The sequence below is a fragment of the Pieris napi genome, chromosome 6, assembly GCF_905475465.1.
Source record: "Pieris napi chromosome 6, ilPieNapi1.2, whole genome shotgun sequence".
In the NCBI taxonomy this organism is placed as follows: Eukaryota; Metazoa; Arthropoda; class Insecta; order Lepidoptera; family Pieridae; genus Pieris; species Pieris napi.
In genome coordinates this window covers 5,988,754-6,007,043 of record NC_062239.1, presented here as the reverse complement: position 1 = coordinate 6,007,043, position 18,290 = coordinate 5,988,754, and the positions used below count along the sequence as shown (strand labels likewise).

At 34.5% G+C, this 18,290-nt stretch overlaps 1 protein-coding gene across 1 annotated transcript in view; it reads left to right on the top strand.

Annotated features, from left to right (window-relative positions):
* The window catches only part of LOC125050571 (furin-like protease 2), a 34,166-nt gene extending 17,499 nt beyond the window's left edge, over nt 1-16,667 (top strand). Inside the window, exons 3-12 of the mRNA XM_047650498.1 lie at nt 3,992-4,117; nt 6,489-6,623; nt 7,692-7,999; nt 8,069-9,829; nt 10,390-10,505; nt 11,027-11,144; nt 12,992-13,546; nt 14,254-14,348; nt 14,824-15,011; nt 15,764-16,667. Of these exons, the coding sequence (XP_047506454.1) occupies nt 3,992-4,117; nt 6,489-6,623; nt 7,692-7,999; nt 8,069-9,829; nt 10,390-10,505; nt 11,027-11,144; nt 12,992-13,546; nt 14,254-14,348; nt 14,824-15,011; nt 15,764-15,922 (3,561 nt within the window). The 3' untranslated portion in view covers nt 15,923-16,667. The remainder of the gene's footprint in view (nt 1-3,991; nt 4,118-6,488; nt 6,624-7,691; nt 8,000-8,068; nt 9,830-10,389; nt 10,506-11,026; nt 11,145-12,991; nt 13,547-14,253; nt 14,349-14,823; nt 15,012-15,763) is intronic.
* The last annotated feature ends 1,623 nt before the right edge of the window (nt 16,668-18,290 follow it).

Sequence of the window (18,290 nt, the reverse complement as noted above, 5' to 3'; positions counted from 1 at the left end):
CTCGGTACTCTTTTAAAATAGAAAATCATCAAACAACACTTATTTTTAAACAAATATCGCAAATTAATTAGAAGTAGCCTGTCTAGCACTAGTCCCAGGCCCTTTTATCAACTAGATAATCGTTAACTTTATCCTTTTTACACAGCTTTTCTTTAATGCATTTCTTAAATTTATTGAAAGGCAGAGATAAAAGACCCTCTGGGATTTTATTAAAGAAGAGTATCCCTTTTCCCAAAAAAGAATTACTAACTTTAGATAGTCTAGTACGGGGAAATTGCAGGCTGCGTTTGTTCCTACTACTAACATTATGCGTATGTTCTATTCTAGTAAACTTATTATTGTATTAGCATAGTCTGTAAGGATAATAATAAATAAATAATAATATGTTGCTTCCAATATATGTTTTGTGATCATTCTTTTTCTAATAGGCTGTAGATCAGCCTTCTGACGCACTCGATGCGGAAGTTTTTTCGATGTTTTCCTTCTGCAAGTGTTAAATGCGTACAAAGAGAAATCCATCGGTGCACAGCCAGGCTTCGAACCGTCCTCAGGGATGAGAGTCGCATGCTTAAGCCACTGGGCCAAAAGCCAAAAAGGCGGCCAAAACAGAATAATTTACATGTATCTACAATTTCGATAATAGACAATAATTGTGCATTGCCATACGTTTTAAATTAAACATTTTAATATCTTAAAATACGTAACTTATACAAATATAAAAAAATTGTATCTTCTGTATGTATGTAGAATCTTCTTTCTGAGCTTTTTTCTTCTGCCTCGTACTTAGCTACCCTTATACTGATTATGACTCAGTAAGATAAGTGTAATTTTTTTAAATACATATGTCTTCACTACATCATGGACCATTACGATCTAGTCTAACCGAAGACTAATAAGTAATTTAAGTCTAACCTTATTTACTAATAAGGATATTTAATATAAGAAAGTGTCCAAAATCACTACTTACAGTAAGGGGAATACACTCTGTTCTTGTGTTCTATTTTTAAAATTAACGTGCACTGACAATAACTCACTCATTCCAATAGAACGATGTTGTACGAAGTGTAAATAAATAAAAATACTATTAACAATATTGCGCTTAAAAGGTATACCAGGTGAGAAAGATTGTGAGAATCTTGTTACTGTCAATGTATGAATCAAGCCTCAAGTCATAAAATAAGAACAGCTGCAAAGCGTTTACCAAGAAATTGAAGTCAAATACAGTGTTCCAAGTTTACACTTATTGATTCGATACCTATTGAATATTTATGCGCATTCGAAGCGATTGGCAAACCGAGCCACTTCAAGTGCAACACTCGCGAAATATATTTTACGGCTGTTTTTTATTTCAACTGCTTTACATGCAATTAGGAAAATACGGTTTGCGGAATTGAATTCGCGCGGGTTTTGTGAATAGGTTTAGTATTAAAAATTTGGTTTAGATCTGCAATGAATACAATGAATAGAGTTTCGGAAATGATTCGATGACTCACAGCAGTAGCTTCAAGTTCTGGGTTCATTTTTTGGAGAAATAAAAGGCTTTAACAGCATCTTTTCTGGTCTTCGATTGACGAAGTATTGTTGTATCTGTTGATAATGCGATATAGGAACATACGGCTGATACCATGATTTTGAAGTGTCTGGAATATCACCGACGGCTCCATACCAACTTCGTGCAAGGTGATCACTGCAATCCTATTTTCTTAAACACCCCATTCCATATTGAAATTTGATAATGAACACGAAAAAATATGTGAAATGGCGCAATATCGAAAGAGGTTTTTAAAATAATATACGTGTTCCAAATTCAAAATAATTAAAATGTGGAAAAAAATAAAAGCTTTTATGTAACAGTATTTATGGCCAGACTTATATGAGAGATTGCGAACTAAGAACCTAACAACCCTACTGATACCTAAGCCCTTCAGTTATACCCTAACACAAGTAGTCTATATATATATAATGAAAATGGTCTTTGTTTGAAGCTCAATCACGCCTAAACCACTGATCGTATCAACATGAAACTACCACCATTTGATGCGAAATTTTTCCTAGATGGTTTATGGCTATTTATTAAATTCCAACGTTCCTTAATTTTTTTATTGCTGTTTTACTTTTATGAAAATTTATCCATAGGTACGGACTTCACCGCGGAAACATTCGGGGAGGCTTCCTAGAACCTCTAAACGTCAACATCTGTTAAAAACTCGATTTTCGAAATATTTCAATTTTCTTAGCGGGAAGTTAAAAAGAAGAATAATAAAAATATGAAAAAAAATAAAATAATGGAACATAAAATTTATTTTAATTCGTCCAGCAAAGCGGGCGCGAAACGGCTAGTAAATATATAAATAAGTACGGAATGTCTGCACCAAAAGACCTAAGGTAACAGACAGAGCCCTACGGATAGGTACAGGGGTTCAAGCTAATGGGATTTTCTCAAAGCTATCGGGCAGGCTCACCACGATAATTAAGAGCTTTAAGGAGGCTTCGCCACTTTGAGAGGAAGCGAGAAATGAATAAATAGCAATATTCAAACCTTCTTATAATGTAGAAGTCGAAGTAAGAAGTAGACATGGGGAGAAATTGGCTGTGCCAAAAATCAATCTGGAACTGTATTGGAAAACACCTTTTGTATGGCAATTAAGGTTTACAATAAATTACCAAAAGAATTAAAAGATCTTCCGACTAGAGTCTTCAAAAGCGACTTGGTGTATTACTTTTGATAAAAATGTACTATTCAATAAATGATTATTTGCGTGAGACACTGTAGTTGATATAAATTTAATAAAGTATGATATGATATGTATGATACAAATAATATAAGAATTGACTTTGACTAATAATGTAAAATGTAAAATTCATTAAGACAAATTTGCGCGCCATTGTGTGTGGAAGAATATGCGAACTTACGATTGTACCACATTTTTGTGCCATATTCTTGCAATAAATAAATAATAATTATTATTAACGATTCACACATACATAAAACTACTTTCGTGAGCTGTCAGTGTACCTTCAGCTGTTCAAAAATGGAACAGCCATGAGCCGTGTCAGCAATTGATCAACTTGAACAGTTAACAAACGTAATTCAACCTTTTGTATTAAGTTTTCTCTCCCTAGGGGTTTACGCTCATAGAGAAATCTTTATGTATTCGGGTTTTGAACTGAAGACTTGAGGTTGAGTATCGCACGCTTAATTTGCTGACACTGCCCCCTGAATAAACATCTAAAATCAGTGGCGTACAACCTCTTTTGGTCTGGGCCTCAGATTTCCGAATATGTTTCGTGATCATTTTTCAATCTAATAGGCAAGTAGGTGATCAGCCTACTGTGCCTGACACACGCCGTAGACTTTTGGGGTCTAAGGCATGTCGGTTTCCTCACGATGTTTTCCTTCATCGTTCGAGCGAATGTCAAATACTCACATAGAAAGGAAATCCATTGGTGCACAGCCGCGGATCGTACCTACGGCCTCAGCAATGAGAGTCGCACGCTGAAGCCACTAGGCCAACACTGCTCTCTAAATATACATCTACCGACCGAATACTATGTCTAATATTAATTTTTATTACAGAAAACTTTTGTATCACAATAAAAAAGATATATCCTGTTATTAGTCTTGTCCTTTGTACACTACAGCTCTAAAAAATAAATATCTTTATGCCAAAATTAAGCGTCGTGAAACGATTTATTTCTGAAATGCCTATTTGGGAATTTAATTGTAGTAAAAGTTGCACGTAATTTTAATTGAGAGTTTACTTATTGGTAGTTTATAAATAGGTTTTGGACCACACTTTAAAAAGGGTAGCGTACGTAATCAAAAATGCTAATCAGATTTGGTGATTTCGGGAAAGAAAAACTTATAAAAAGTAACCATATCTTTTTAAACAAAATTATAAAATATAGATTTGGCGTACAACGCTGAGTAAGTGTTTCAAGTAATTGACTACGTTATATTCAATGATATTAATTTAATTTATCGTACCAGGTGAGATGGGTGATGCAGCAGAGAGAGTTACGAAGAACAAAAAGGGATCATTCTGCGCGCCCGGTGATGCGGCAATCAAATTTAATATCATTTCCAGACCCTTTGTTTAAGGAGCAATGGTATTTGGTGAGTAAATATTACGAGTTTAAAAAATTATCATGTATTTTTTAAGATTAAACAAGTAATATTCTATCTGATTACTGTATAAAATTTTATATGTAGGAAAAAAGCCTTTTATGTTATTAACCAAGTGGCTTTGTGCACTAATTATAAGAAATGAATTATTAGAATAAACGTCTTATAAGAATAATTTATTTAAGTGACAACTCATTGGTCTAGTGGTTAGTACCCCTGACTGCGAATCCATGGGTCCCGGGTTGGATCCCCGGCTGAGACGAACATCGATGTGATGAGCATTTGGTGTTGTGCTTAGGTCTTGGGTGTTTAAATATGTATTTATATGTATATCTATCTATAATCCTATCTATATATCCGTTGCCAATAACACAAGCTTCACCAGCTTACCATGGGACTAGGTCAATTGGTGTGAATTGTCCAATAAAAAAAAAATATAATAATAATTTAACCATTTTTAATTTTCCAATGCACTTACACTCTTTTACATTAGCACTCTCCAATTTACATCCCATCCATCCCTTCCCTAACATTATTCTATACAATATACAGTCATTCACTTCTGGTGTGTAGAAACGTCTATCTTTATTTTAGTAATAGGTCCCAGCTTTCTATTTTTCTTTATATAGTATTTTGTTACCGATTGTTAAGTTACAACTTCATTAAACCGTTGAAAGAACGGAGTACCCTGATGTCTCCCTAGACTTAGTTCAGGGGCTCAAATATATGCTAAAAAATGTAACTTGTTATTGAATAAAGCAATTTTGATTTTGATGTATTCTATCTGTAATCAATGTTTGCATTGTGTTTCCTTAAAATATTTTTTTAAATTTTTACCGCGTCTGCAAGTTATAAATTCACTCAGATAAATCTATTAGAGACAGCTGAGTCATGAAAACAGGACAGAAACTTTATAGATAAACACTAAATGTAAGAAAACTTAAAATATATTTTTGAGAAGTTTTTAACTATTTGAAATAAAAAATAGTTCAAATCTACAGTGTTCCAATTGAACTTTAGACATAAACTGTGTATTGTCCGAAATATCTGAAATTGTAAAGACTACAATAGCAGCTGGTGACCGTGACTTTATTTCTATAGATCAAAAAACACTTTAGTTTAGAATGCACGAAAACCATCTATTTTCAACAAAGGTTTGTCCAAATTTGGCCCAACTATTTAACATTGGTTTTTTTTTTATCCGTATTATCTATATATAAAAATGAATCCCTATTGCCCTTGGCCATCACGCGTGAAAGGTTGGACCCATTTCAACCAACCGAGAAAAAATTAAGAAAATTGCGCGGAAAATTAGAAAATTTAAGAATACTTAACCACCATATTAAGTAATCCTGACTCTTGTTAAGATAGCAATTTTTCAGTCCATAGCGCTTTTATAATTCAAACTTTTATGATGTAAACTTATGGCGTTTGACATAACATTAAACAAGCGAAGCGAACGGAATCGATGGACTCGAAATCAACAACACAGAAATGTTGCGTTTGAGCTGCATAGTTAATAATACCAATTCGAAATCAATATTCATAGTGAAACAACGTCTGTCGGGTCCGCTAGTCGTAATATAAAACTATGTCATAATTTAGAATATTATAACTAAGACATGACACTTCACATGCCCCTATTAATTGTTAATAAGTCACAAGTAAGGAAACACGTCTTCCTCAGCCTTGCTTACTTGTGTTAACACTGCACCCACAAAACTCGATCAATAAAGCCTTACATTCGAAAGAGTACCATTTTATAATCTAATGATAACAAAAGTATTTAGCAAAGGTACCTACTAAGTGTATATTATATATTTTAAGTTACTAAATTTAATTTAGTATAATTTATTAATATAACATTTAAATTAAAATATTAATTACAATAATTAATTATGCATAAAAATATCTTATGTTAATCAATACATCTATACAGACATCCCGTATTGAAATAAGAATTCTCGTCATAAGTCATCATAATTTTGATGGGGTTAGTAGTACTGTACGATCTTATTACGCGCAATATAATCATTATTACTTTATCTATGTGTATTTGGTCTTAGTATATAAGTTTTAAATTTATTCGACGTCCTGGTGGACAGAAGAACTATGTTCTGTTTATGTTTCCAGTGACAACTTTTTTTTAAATGTGTATTATGTATGCAATAAGTAAATAGTATACTAGTTCAATTTCCCTCATTAGTAACTAAGTAAGTTTATTTAGTTCCTACCACCCTAAAGATTACCTTTTTTAAACCACATTTTTGTGCATAAAGAAAGGCGTTATGGCTACTAAATTATACTAAAAGCAAAAAAAACTGTTCTACTGCACAAAATATTAAACTATATACATTTCCAGAACGGCGGTGCGGCAGATGGGTTAGACATGAATGTTGGGTACGCCTGGCGGAAGGGTTACACCGGGAAGGGTGTTGTTATCACAATATTGGACGACGGAATCCAACCTAACCACCCCGATCTGGCTCAAAATTATGTAATTATACCATTGTTTACCTACCTTTACTAGTATTAGTGGTTTCGTTAAAGATGTATTCAGTGAAATGAGTATATAAAAACGTTGTGTCGTTCTCGTTCGAAACGTTTTGTCCGATTTGTTTTTTTTGTGTATATTTTGGTAGGTATGAGAAACGTAAGTATACTTTATACCTCTAGGTATGGGTTAGTCCTGTCCAGAAGTTTTTTCATTTAATTTTTTTGATTACATATACCACTTCACGTCACCTAAACGAGTATTTTTTTTTTATAAAATAGCGGCAAACGGGCAGGAGGCTCACCTGATGTTAAGTGATACCGCCGCCCATGGACACTCTCAATGCCAGAGGGCTCGCGAGTGCGTTGCCGGCCTTTCAGGAATTGATACGCTCTTTTCTTGAAGGAGTATAATGGAACCGCTGGGTACAGCTAGTATAATTGACTTTGCAAGACAAGTGAAACGACTTAGTTCAAAGCGGCTAACCCTACTCGGCTATTTTTTTTAAATTTATGAATATTAATTTCATTCTCAAATGGCATTTTTAAGCTTTAATTATACTTGTCGCGTGGTGGTTGTTTATTAATGAAATTATGACTTAATATCATACTATAAATTTAAAAATCATACATATGACATTCTCTTACGAAAGATCTCCTAATATAAATACATATATATAATGAATTTTGTGGTGTGATATTTTTAGCGGTATGGCCACTTTGCATTAAACAATTTTGTATACAAAATAAATAATGTTGATAGTAATATAATTTCAAATGCGCTATACTGTGTGTAAACTGATTACCTTATATAGCTAAGGATATTACGTCTTGAATTCAAGATGAGGGTGCAAAGTCTTGCATTCGACCTCGTGACCCACAAACGGAGGAAATTTTTAGAATGTATGCAGTATCCCAAATTGTGTGGCCCAGAAATATAATATGTAGATTTTCACTTCGAATCTGCTCCTGAATATGAATGTACTGCTGATTTGACATAGGTTTAGTTACGTAAGGGTAGTTTATTTAAATTTATTTTTAACCTTATAACGAGGGTAATTTTACAATATAGGACCCAGCAGCTTCAACTGACATAAATGGAAACGACACAGACCCGACACCACAAGACAACGGCGATAATAAACATGGCACTCGGTGTGCGGGGGAGGTGGCGGCTGTCGCCTACAATCGGTACTGCGGTGTCGGCATCGCATACAATGCCAGCATTGGGGGAGTCAGAATGCTAGACGGCCTCGTTAACGACGCAGTGGAAGCGCAGGCATTGAGTTTCAACACTCATCACATAGACATCTACAGCGCTTCCTGGGGACCGGAAGACGACGGAAAAACCGTCGACGGACCGGGCCCTTTAGCGAGAAGGTATTGTCTAATTATCTTTGAATGAGATTGCTGCGAGCGAGCTCATTAAAACATTTTTTTTTGTTTCAGAGCATTTATAAATGGGGTTACAAACGGGAGAGGCGGGAAAGGCTCTATTTTTATATGGGCGTCGGGAAATGGCGGCCGGCATACCGACTCGTGTAATTGTGACGGTTATGCAAACAGTATATTTACGATTTCAATATCGAGTGCTACTCAGGGCGGATATAAACCCTGGTACTTAGAGGAATGTTCGTCCACTTTAGCATCGACATATAGCTCTGGCACTCCCGGGCGCGATAAAAGCGTAGCGACCGTAGACATGGATGTGCAATTACGCCCCGATCATATATGCACCGTCGATCACACGGGTACTTCTGCGTCCGCTCCGCTCGCCGCAGGAATTTGTGCTTTAGCTTTAGAGGCGAATACAGTGCTCACTTGGCGAGATATGCAGCATTTAGTAGTAATGACCTCTCGACCGCAGCCACTCGAGAAGGAAGATGGGTGGATCGTAAACGGGGTAAAGCGGAAGGTGAGCCATAAGTTCGGCTACGGCTTAATGGATGCAGGTCAAATGGTTTCCCTAGCGGAACAATGGATAAGTGTACCGCCGCAACATATTTGCAAGTCACAGGAAATAAACGAGGACAGGTCCATTGAAACTTCTTTCGGATACACAATTTCCGTACATATGGACGTGAATGGTTGTAGTGGCACAATGAATGAGGTCAGATTTCTGGAACATGTTCAATGTAAAATTTCACTCAGCTTTTTTCCCAGAGGAAATTTGCGGATATTACTTACATCGCCAATGGGGACTACGTCCACACTTTTGTTTGAGCGGACCCACGATGCGACCAGTTCGAATTTCGACGACTGGCCATTCTTGAGTATACATTTTTGGGGCGAAAATGCCGAAGGACGATGGACCCTACAGATAATAAACGCTGGAAATAATCACGTTACACAGCCAGGAGTGTTGAAAAAATGGCAGCTTATTTTCTACGGTACAGCGACGAATCCGATAAGATTGAGAAATAAAAACTATTTCGATTCGAATAACGCTCAGCAGGAGGAAAAAACCTATCACATTAACGATGTATATGACGCGTCCGAATATTCCCAGTTCTTAAACGAAATCGAGCTCGGGATATCAGATCGACACGGCTACTCCAAAAATATACCGTCTTCGCAAAGGAAAAATGTGCTGGCAGATGCGAACGATAAACAAGTTCAGAGAATGTGCGATCCGGAGTGTGACTCTCAAGGTTGTTATGGAAAGGGGCCAACTCAATGTGTCGCATGTAAACATTATCGTTTAGATAACTCTTGTGTATCAAGATGTCCGCCGAGGAGCTTCGTAAATCAGGGCGGAGTGTGCTGGCCTTGTCATGAGTCATGCGAGACTTGTGCGGGGGCGGGTCAGGACTCGTGCCTGACATGTGCCCCCGCACATCTCTTAGTTATCGACTTGGCTGTGTGCTTACAACAATGCCCCGACGGCTATTACGAGGATCCAGACGCGAACGCGTGTTTTCCATGTGCCGAGCACTGTGATACTTGTACGGAAAAGGCTGATCTATGCGCCTCATGTGCACACAGCTATGTATTATACAATGGGTCTTGTTTGGCGACTTGCCCACCTGGGACGTTTCAAAAGGATGACTTTGGTTGCATGCCATGTCATGAGTTATGTGAATCATGTAGGGGCCCCGGTGAAATAGAATGCATTTCGTGTAGAATTGGATACTACGCTTTGGAGAGCCAATGTTTACCTAAATGCCCAGAAGGATTTTATGCTGATGTTCAGAAAAGAGAATGTATTAAGTAAGTATAAACAAACATTTCCTAATTAAATCTATTTGAATATCATTATATAAAAAATATAGGTATTCATATAAGTACCACAACTCACACTAAGCGCGCGTTATTAGGCTTTTTAAGGAAATAGCTAAAAGGTTAGTTAATATCACAGGAGACCGAAGAGCTGGCAGCTACCTCGGACAAAGAATTAGTCTAGCTATTCAAAGGGGGAACGCTGCCAGTATCTTCGGAACCTTGCCTAAAAGGACTCCTTTTAATAATATATTTTAGTTATTATATTATATTTTTTAAGGTTTTAGCTTTAGATTCAAAGAATGTTTATTTTAATTAATGTAAAGCACTCACACTTATGAACGCTTGCAAGTCCATTCGAAACAAAAATATTTCTCTTTAACTAGGGTTGCCTGGAAGAGATCGCTTATTAGCGATAAGGCCGCCCGTTGCATCCCTTATAATTTTTTTGTATTGTGTTTCATTCTTGTTTTTTTGCAACGAAGTGTAAATAAATAAATATATTATAAAAAATATTCTCTATAGATATTTTAAAAAGGTTTTTGTTCTAGGTGTCCGATTGGTTGCTCAGTTTGTTTGAATGGAGTCTGTTCTGTTTGCAATCCAAAATGGTTACTCGCAAAAGGTGGTAATTGCTTTCCAGAGGGCAATGGAAAATGTGACACGAGTAAGCCTTTTCATCATAATTAATTGAGATTAAAGCTTGAATACATTTTCGTCGGTAACCGCCAGTTTCATGTATTAAATATTGTTTAAAGCCGTGTTCTTAGGTTCAATCTCCGGTAAACAATAATAAGTTCAAAAGCATAGTGTCCTAAAAAAAAAAAATTTTAAGCATTGTGTTGTGAGAGTGTATTTTAGTTGAAATATTTCAGTTCATAAAGATACAATTCTATAGAATTGTAACTTTAACTTTAAGCAATCATACAAAAGAGGTACATTTTTGTATGATTAAATACGTTTAACCTATAATACGTTTATTACACTTGCAACACTGTAAATACAAATTGCATTTGTTGTCTTTACTTTTTTCCCTCACTATTTAAGTAAATGCATGAAACAAACTACAAAGCCGCACAAAGCATTTCTATATGAGCACGTACAACTGAAATATGTCAATTTAACGAATACCAAAGCTTTTACGCCGCTTTGCTAGTGTTCTTTGTTTAAAAGGTTTTTTCTTTACAGACGAATATTATGAAGGAGGACGTTGCAAAAACTGTCATTCCACTTGCGAGAAATGTAGCGGACCAAACGAATGGGATTGTTTATCTTGTTCGAGCCCCTTGTTATTGCAAGGATCGAGGTGAGTCGAATTATATTCAACGTTTGATCTAACATGCCTACATTGAAGTGTAATATATACTATAGAAAGATAAATTAGTGTTAGTTATTCTAGTTCGTGAAGTACGCAAGTTTTCGCATTATTTTTCGTTACATTACAGATATATAACCTTTTCTTACTAAGTGTAAAGCACGATTTTTAGTTTTGTATTTTATATAACAACTGTTCGTGTTTTTAACTATTATAATAAACTTAGAGATGGACAGAAATGATATTATGTACCTACGAAATATGATAATTTATTAATGCTTTTGGCAATTTCTAGATAACACTACTGAAATTTATGCGGAGATTTAAAACTATACAATTTCATTAACTCGATAAGACTCTAATTATCTTATTATAATCAGTTCAAAGATAAGTTGTAGAACTCACTTCGTCTAAGTTTTACATAGCATCATACATTACATAACATCTGCGTATAATTGTAATTAGGGTTGACACCCGTACTTTATAATAAAGGATTGTAGGTTATTTTAAGTAATTGTGTACAATAAAGTACACGAAAATACTTTTTTTGCATGATGTGATTTCTTTAGTCGTAAATATTTTTTTGTTAAACGAAATTAATCGATTGGCCCTGAATCGATGTTGCCACTCTCCACTACTCGCCAGCGCCATAAACTTCAGAAAAATAAATTGTACTTTACTTGGTACTATGTATATTTTTTCTTGAGTATTATATATGTAAGTAATGTAATTTAATTGCAAAAGAAAGGTGGCAACCCTAATCGTCATCCTAAATAATAAGCGACGCTCCTAAAAATAACTTCTTTAACGTGCATTAATTATATTACCGGTGAATGAGAGACCACAACTGTGTAAATCACCTGAAACGTGGACTGGAAAAATATTTATAAATTCGCGTTAACATCCGCTAAAGAAATATTAATTAAACAAACAGTACTGGTATTAAAACAATATAATATGAAGATAGAAATTTAACACTTACATTTAGAATCCGATATGTCATAATTATATCATACATGACAGATATAAAAATGCAAATAATCCTAACTCTTATTTGTGTACATTTCAATATTAATTTATAGTTAATGTCATTAAACTTTATAATGATTTATACGCTTAAATATAATTATGATATATTGCATGTCATTATATTCTGATGTTATATATGTCATGACGTCATTCTACATTCAGATTAACTCTCCCGTTTGTAATCACGTTGTGAATTAATAATTTATATATTTTTTAAATCACTTTTTTACGCTTTGAAAAGGTTTCTCCGTATCACCTCGACGTCTTTCGTTTCACAACTGAGCGTTTCTTAAGGCAGTTTTGCCCATGCATTGTGTTTACGAACCACTTCGACTTAGGGACCTCAAGAAAAGCGTACTAAATCTTAAAAGGCCTGCAACGCACTTGCGAGCCTTCTGGCAATGTGAGTGTTCATGGGCACTATAACTTAACGTCAGGTGAACTTTCTGCCTGTTTGCCTCCTATTACATAAAAAAGTCTATCTACAACTAGTGTCAAACATTTTATACGAGTACCATCATAGCCCTGTCAAAACAGCAATCGAATCGAGAAAAGGACGCAGAACTTTGACCAAATAATTACCTTAAATTTAATTATTCATTATCTGGAAACAAGATAAGTCCCAAAAACATTTTAACATTAGATTGTTGAGTTAGATACTAAATATAATGTAAATAAAAATACATTTTTTGTAATAAGAAATAAAGTTATTTAAACATAGATACTCAAGAACAGACGTAAACTAAAATAGGTGCAAAACTGTGTCTAATTACGAGACAACTAAACTAAACTAGTATATGCTATTTTAGGTGTGTTGCGGAATGCGGCCAAGGATTCTACCAACGAGCTGGCAGTTGCTCTCCATGTCCGCTAACTTGTACCAACTGCGTCTCTAGATTGAACTGTACATCTTGTGCGGGTGCATTACGCCTGCAATCCGGTACATGCCGGGCGACATGCGCCCCCGGGTATTATCCGGATGAGGCGATATGTTCGAAATGTTACTTGTCTTGTGAAACATGTACCGGGGCGAGACGGAATCAGTGCGCGTCATGCCCGCCCGATTGGAGATTAGCGGCGGGTGAATGCCGACCTGAGTGCCCGCAGAACTTTTTCTCGTGGGGCGATAGCTGCCGACGCTGTCATCATTACTGCCAAGATTGCTATGGTGCTGGACCGCAGAGGTGTACGTCGTGTCCGCCGCACTTTTCGTTGGAAAATGGATTGTGTGTGGAATGCCTTAGCTCACAGTACTACGAGCCTAGGACTAGGACTTGTCGGCCGTGCCATGATTCGTGCAGATCCTGTTCAGGCCCTGGTCCCACGAGTTGCGTTACATGCGCGCATCCTTTACGTTTAGATAGGTAGGTGTATTTTAAATATTAAATTTACGTATTTTCCTATTTTAAACTATCAATATATATTGTATTAGCTGTACCCTGCCACGCTTTGCTGTCGGCACATTGTGATTGGTTGAGAAATGTGAAACAAAACAAAGAATACAATTCATATAAGTTTAATTTTCAAAATGGAAAAATAAAAAAAAAAACAAAAAGTAATTTAATAAATCCTTGATGCGGATTATATTATATCATGCTAAAATTTCAGCTCGATTGGTGTAGAACTTTTTGAGTTTTTGAAGCGTACACAATCCAACCTAACATTTTTATATATATAGATAAGAATGCATAGATGTATAAGCAATGCCCTCTTAAACTTTTATTAGGTATCTATTAAATAATTATGATAAAGTTTTTATTAATACGAAAGCATACCTTAAAAAGTCAAGGTAATAAAACGCACGCTTTAAATTAAAACCTTACATAACACATTTACAACACTCGTTGTATTTCAAAATTAGAATAATTGGCCTCACAAACAAACACATAAAAGTATTTTATGCGAAATGAAGGAATAAACTTTTCATACGACATAATTTGAAACTTTTATAAACAGTAACAAATTGTGGAGCAATGCCGACGTCTAATGTCCCACATTTCCAACTTTAGCAGTCATAAAATTTTCAACTTTGTCCTCGAGAAGATTTATAAAGAAGTATTTTTGTTTGTAGAGTTAACCACAATTGTTTGCCGTGCTGTACTGAGAATGCGGTGTATTCGAGTGGCAATCAATCTACAGATTGCTGTCATTGTGATAGAGATATAGGTAAGTTCACTATTGTGTAAGTTAATTGTATTTATAAATAGACTGTATGATGTGACTAAACCTCATAAACAAAAACACTGTTTCAGATATTTGAAAATAACCGGTTATAATATATTCAAAATAGATGCGAATTCTACATAATTGAGAATTATATTATGTTTCAAATATATATGAGAAATCATTAACTGCCATTTTAGATAAATAACTAAATTTCTATCTCGTTATCTCTTAATGCAAAATTTTTTGTAGAAGTTGCGAATATTTGTATAATTTCAATCTTCAAATACTTATATTAAGTGAAATAAGTAAATACTTAAAAACATCTGCAATTATCTGAAAAGAATGTATAAAAGCAAAGTCTCTCCATTTCAAACTGTATCCGCATTCTAAATTCAAAAAACCACTAGCCTTCCCTGTAGCGTTATACATCCATCAAAGCTATCGCGATGGAATAAATAGGTATAATACATTTTAGGAGGCTGTTTAAACGGTTCATCTGCGGGCAAGCGGCGCATTGCAGAGAACATTGGATCACATATGACCGCCTCGTTTTTTGTCGGCGACGCAAAAACCAAGCCAAATATCTTTCACCGTGATATATTGATAGTGTGGAGCGGCGTCGCTACCGCACTTTTGGTCATAGCCCTTGTGATTGTGATAAGGGTGAGTCCTTTCTCTATTTACACTTATGTAACAGCCAGTTTTCTGAGTATCTTAGAACGGAATTTTGTATAAAAGGTTTATATTTTTTACCGTTTATAGTAAGAACGTGTACCTTCTTATTCTTCGTAATTGGCTTTATGAAGAATTGTATCGTCGTCTTGTCGCTTAAATTCCCGATGAAGCAAAATTTTTTTAATAATTTTTTTTTCAATAAGTTGGTCGAGCTAAGTATGACTTTCGTATCTCATATTCAATAAACTCACTTTTAGCCTCCAATCTGAAGCCGTTTCTATTCTCTTGTACTATAATAAGAATAAAATGAATGAACTATAACATTATTTAATATATATATTTTGGACCCTTTTTCTTATTTTTTACTTATGATGTTCTATCTTGTTATAAATCACAACCTTTTTTTATCTTTGTTAATTGGTTTACTCTTCACAAACAAGAGTAATTAATTTATATTCACATAGAAACGCTCAAGGGAAAAAACATATATCTTCACTCGTCTCAAAAGTCTGTTCTGAGTGCCGTCTATTTTCTTCTTTTCTTAGTGTCCTATCTTTATGTTGACACATACATCAAAATCTTATAGAAAATATTACACAAAATAGTATGTACTTTTTTAGTGCGTATCTACGATTCGCTACAAACGGAATACCAACTAATAAAAATGGATAAAACTTTTATTTAAGTGACGCCATTGTAAGTTTATAAAGAAACGGCCTTTGACATTTATTCTCTTTCAGATTAACATAAAACGCCGCAACCATCTCACATTATACCCCAAAGCGGTATATTCTCAGCTGACGACGGTTGATGAAGACCTAACAAATCTGTCTTTGTCTAACACTAGCAAACTGAAAGTGACAGAGAGTGCTATGAGTGCCCTCGAAGAACCGACTTAGTAAAAACTGAAATACGAAGGCCTGATATTTTGAACCGTAGTTAACGACTTTATTTGAACAAATATTACCGAATAAAATTTTGATTAATAGTATTAACCTTTCGTTAGATATAATTTAACAGTTAGTTAATATGGATCAAAATTCGGGCTAACACTACAGACTGACTTGTAGAAAGTTTATATAGATGTGTAACTCTAGTGTATTTGGCTTGTAAAACGACCAATTGATATTGATTTTTTAAATTCTGTATTATATAAGATTTTGATTTTGCGTGTTGATTACGTACAGACAAAAAAAGGGGCCTGGATGAAGTCCGTTTTGTTAAATACCATATGTATTTATTGCATACATAAAATAAAGAGAATATTAGAGATATTTATTAATTTAAACATACGTAAAACGACTTTGTATAAGAACAACTGTATAGCAAAAGTTAATTCAGGTATCTAACCGTTGAAAACGTTAATCTGATGTAAACGTATAGTTTTATATTATATGTAATAAAGAAATTATACCTTATGGATCTTGTATGTATGCTTATTTTTAAATCTCTCCCAAATATCATTATAATTACGACATAAACAATTATTTTTGTTGTATTAGAATTTCGCGCTAAAGACATTAACGTGTTTATATAATTCGGCCGTTGTACATAGAAATAAATTGATCAATTATCATATACTTAGCTATTGTTATGTAAATATGTAAATAGTATGTAAATATATTGATGGTTTTTATTACGGAATTCTGTTGTTTTATTTTAACAAAGCTTTCATCAGGACTAAATTGTTTACAACAGAACATACTAATACAATCTACACTAATATTATAAAGTGTAGTGTAGGCCTAGTGGCTTCAGCGTCAGGCTCTCATCCCTGTGGTTGTAGGTTTGATACTCGCTGTGCACCTGTGGACTTTCTATCTATGTGTGCATTTAGCGTTCGCTCGTCCCAAAAACTCGACGTGTGTAGGCACAGGAGAATGATCACCTACTTGCCTATTAGATTTACAAATGATCATGAAACAGATACAGATATCTGAGACCCAAAAAAGGTTGTAGCGCCACAAATTTATTTTATTTTAATATTACAAAGAGGAAAGATTTGTTAGTATATTTGTTTGCATTGAATAGGCTCCAAAACAGGACTAATTTGATAAATTCTTTCACCTTTAGAACCCTACGTTATCTCAGATTAACATAAGCTGTAGAATATTAAAAAAAAAATAGAACTCTGTATGAAATTACGATAGTGTGACCTAAGGTGAGACTAATAAGAAGATCCTAAATCGCGTAGCCTGCAGAAACAATTGACAATATAACAAAGTGACTACAGTTTTATAAAATACTAGATAGACTTTATAGATGATAGATATCTACTAAAAAGTCCGCGATATGTAACAAAAAAATCTTTAGGGCTTCATCGGGGCTCAGGAACATCGTGCTACGACCGAGGTAATGCGAGTAGAAGAGCACAGGACAGACACTCGTTAATAATACAATAATTATAATGGAATAAAAATGCTGATTATTGAGAAATAGAATTGGATTATTAGTTCCTGTCATTAGACTATCTATTTAATCATTACTGTTTATTACCAAACGATCTAAACAATTCCTTTGCTTTTGTATGAAGCGCGTATTATGCATAGCGCTACCGACAAACATGTCATCACTATTTTATCGACGCAATGTCTGATACTGGTTCGAAGATAATTTTAACAATGCAGTTCATAATTAGATCCTCTTTTGGGAATACAGAAGAATAGGGTAACAATTTGTTAGTGTACAATGAGAAGTCATATAATATGATGTTAAAAAGGAAATAACATCATATTACATACGTGACGTGTACACAATACAATTATCTGCAATTATTTGTACACAAACAGTATAAAACGACATTATTCTCACACAATATCTTTTACATAATAGCAGTGTTCTGTAATTGGCAGGTGAGTTTCACCGAAGCCTGAATTATAAATAGCGACTATGACACTGGAAGCATGAAACGATACGTAAGAAATAATAAATAGGTAATAATTATGATTGTATACATCTTACAACTTATGATTTTTTTTAAAGTATTGAACCCCATATTGTAGAACGGTCAATAACATAAAAAGTGTGTGTGTATGTTGCATAATCCGTTAAGGTTATAAAGAATCTCATAAATATTAGCATAATTCCTGTATATATTCATTACAATAAAAACTCATTCTAAGAATGTTCGAGAAGTATTTTCTTTAACAGTTATATCTCGATAAGTTTGATATATATCTTATTAAACCCGATTTTATATATTAAAACTAAACATTCTTCAAAGAAGTATGTGTGGTGAAAAATTGCGTGATAGGAAAAAAAGGAAAA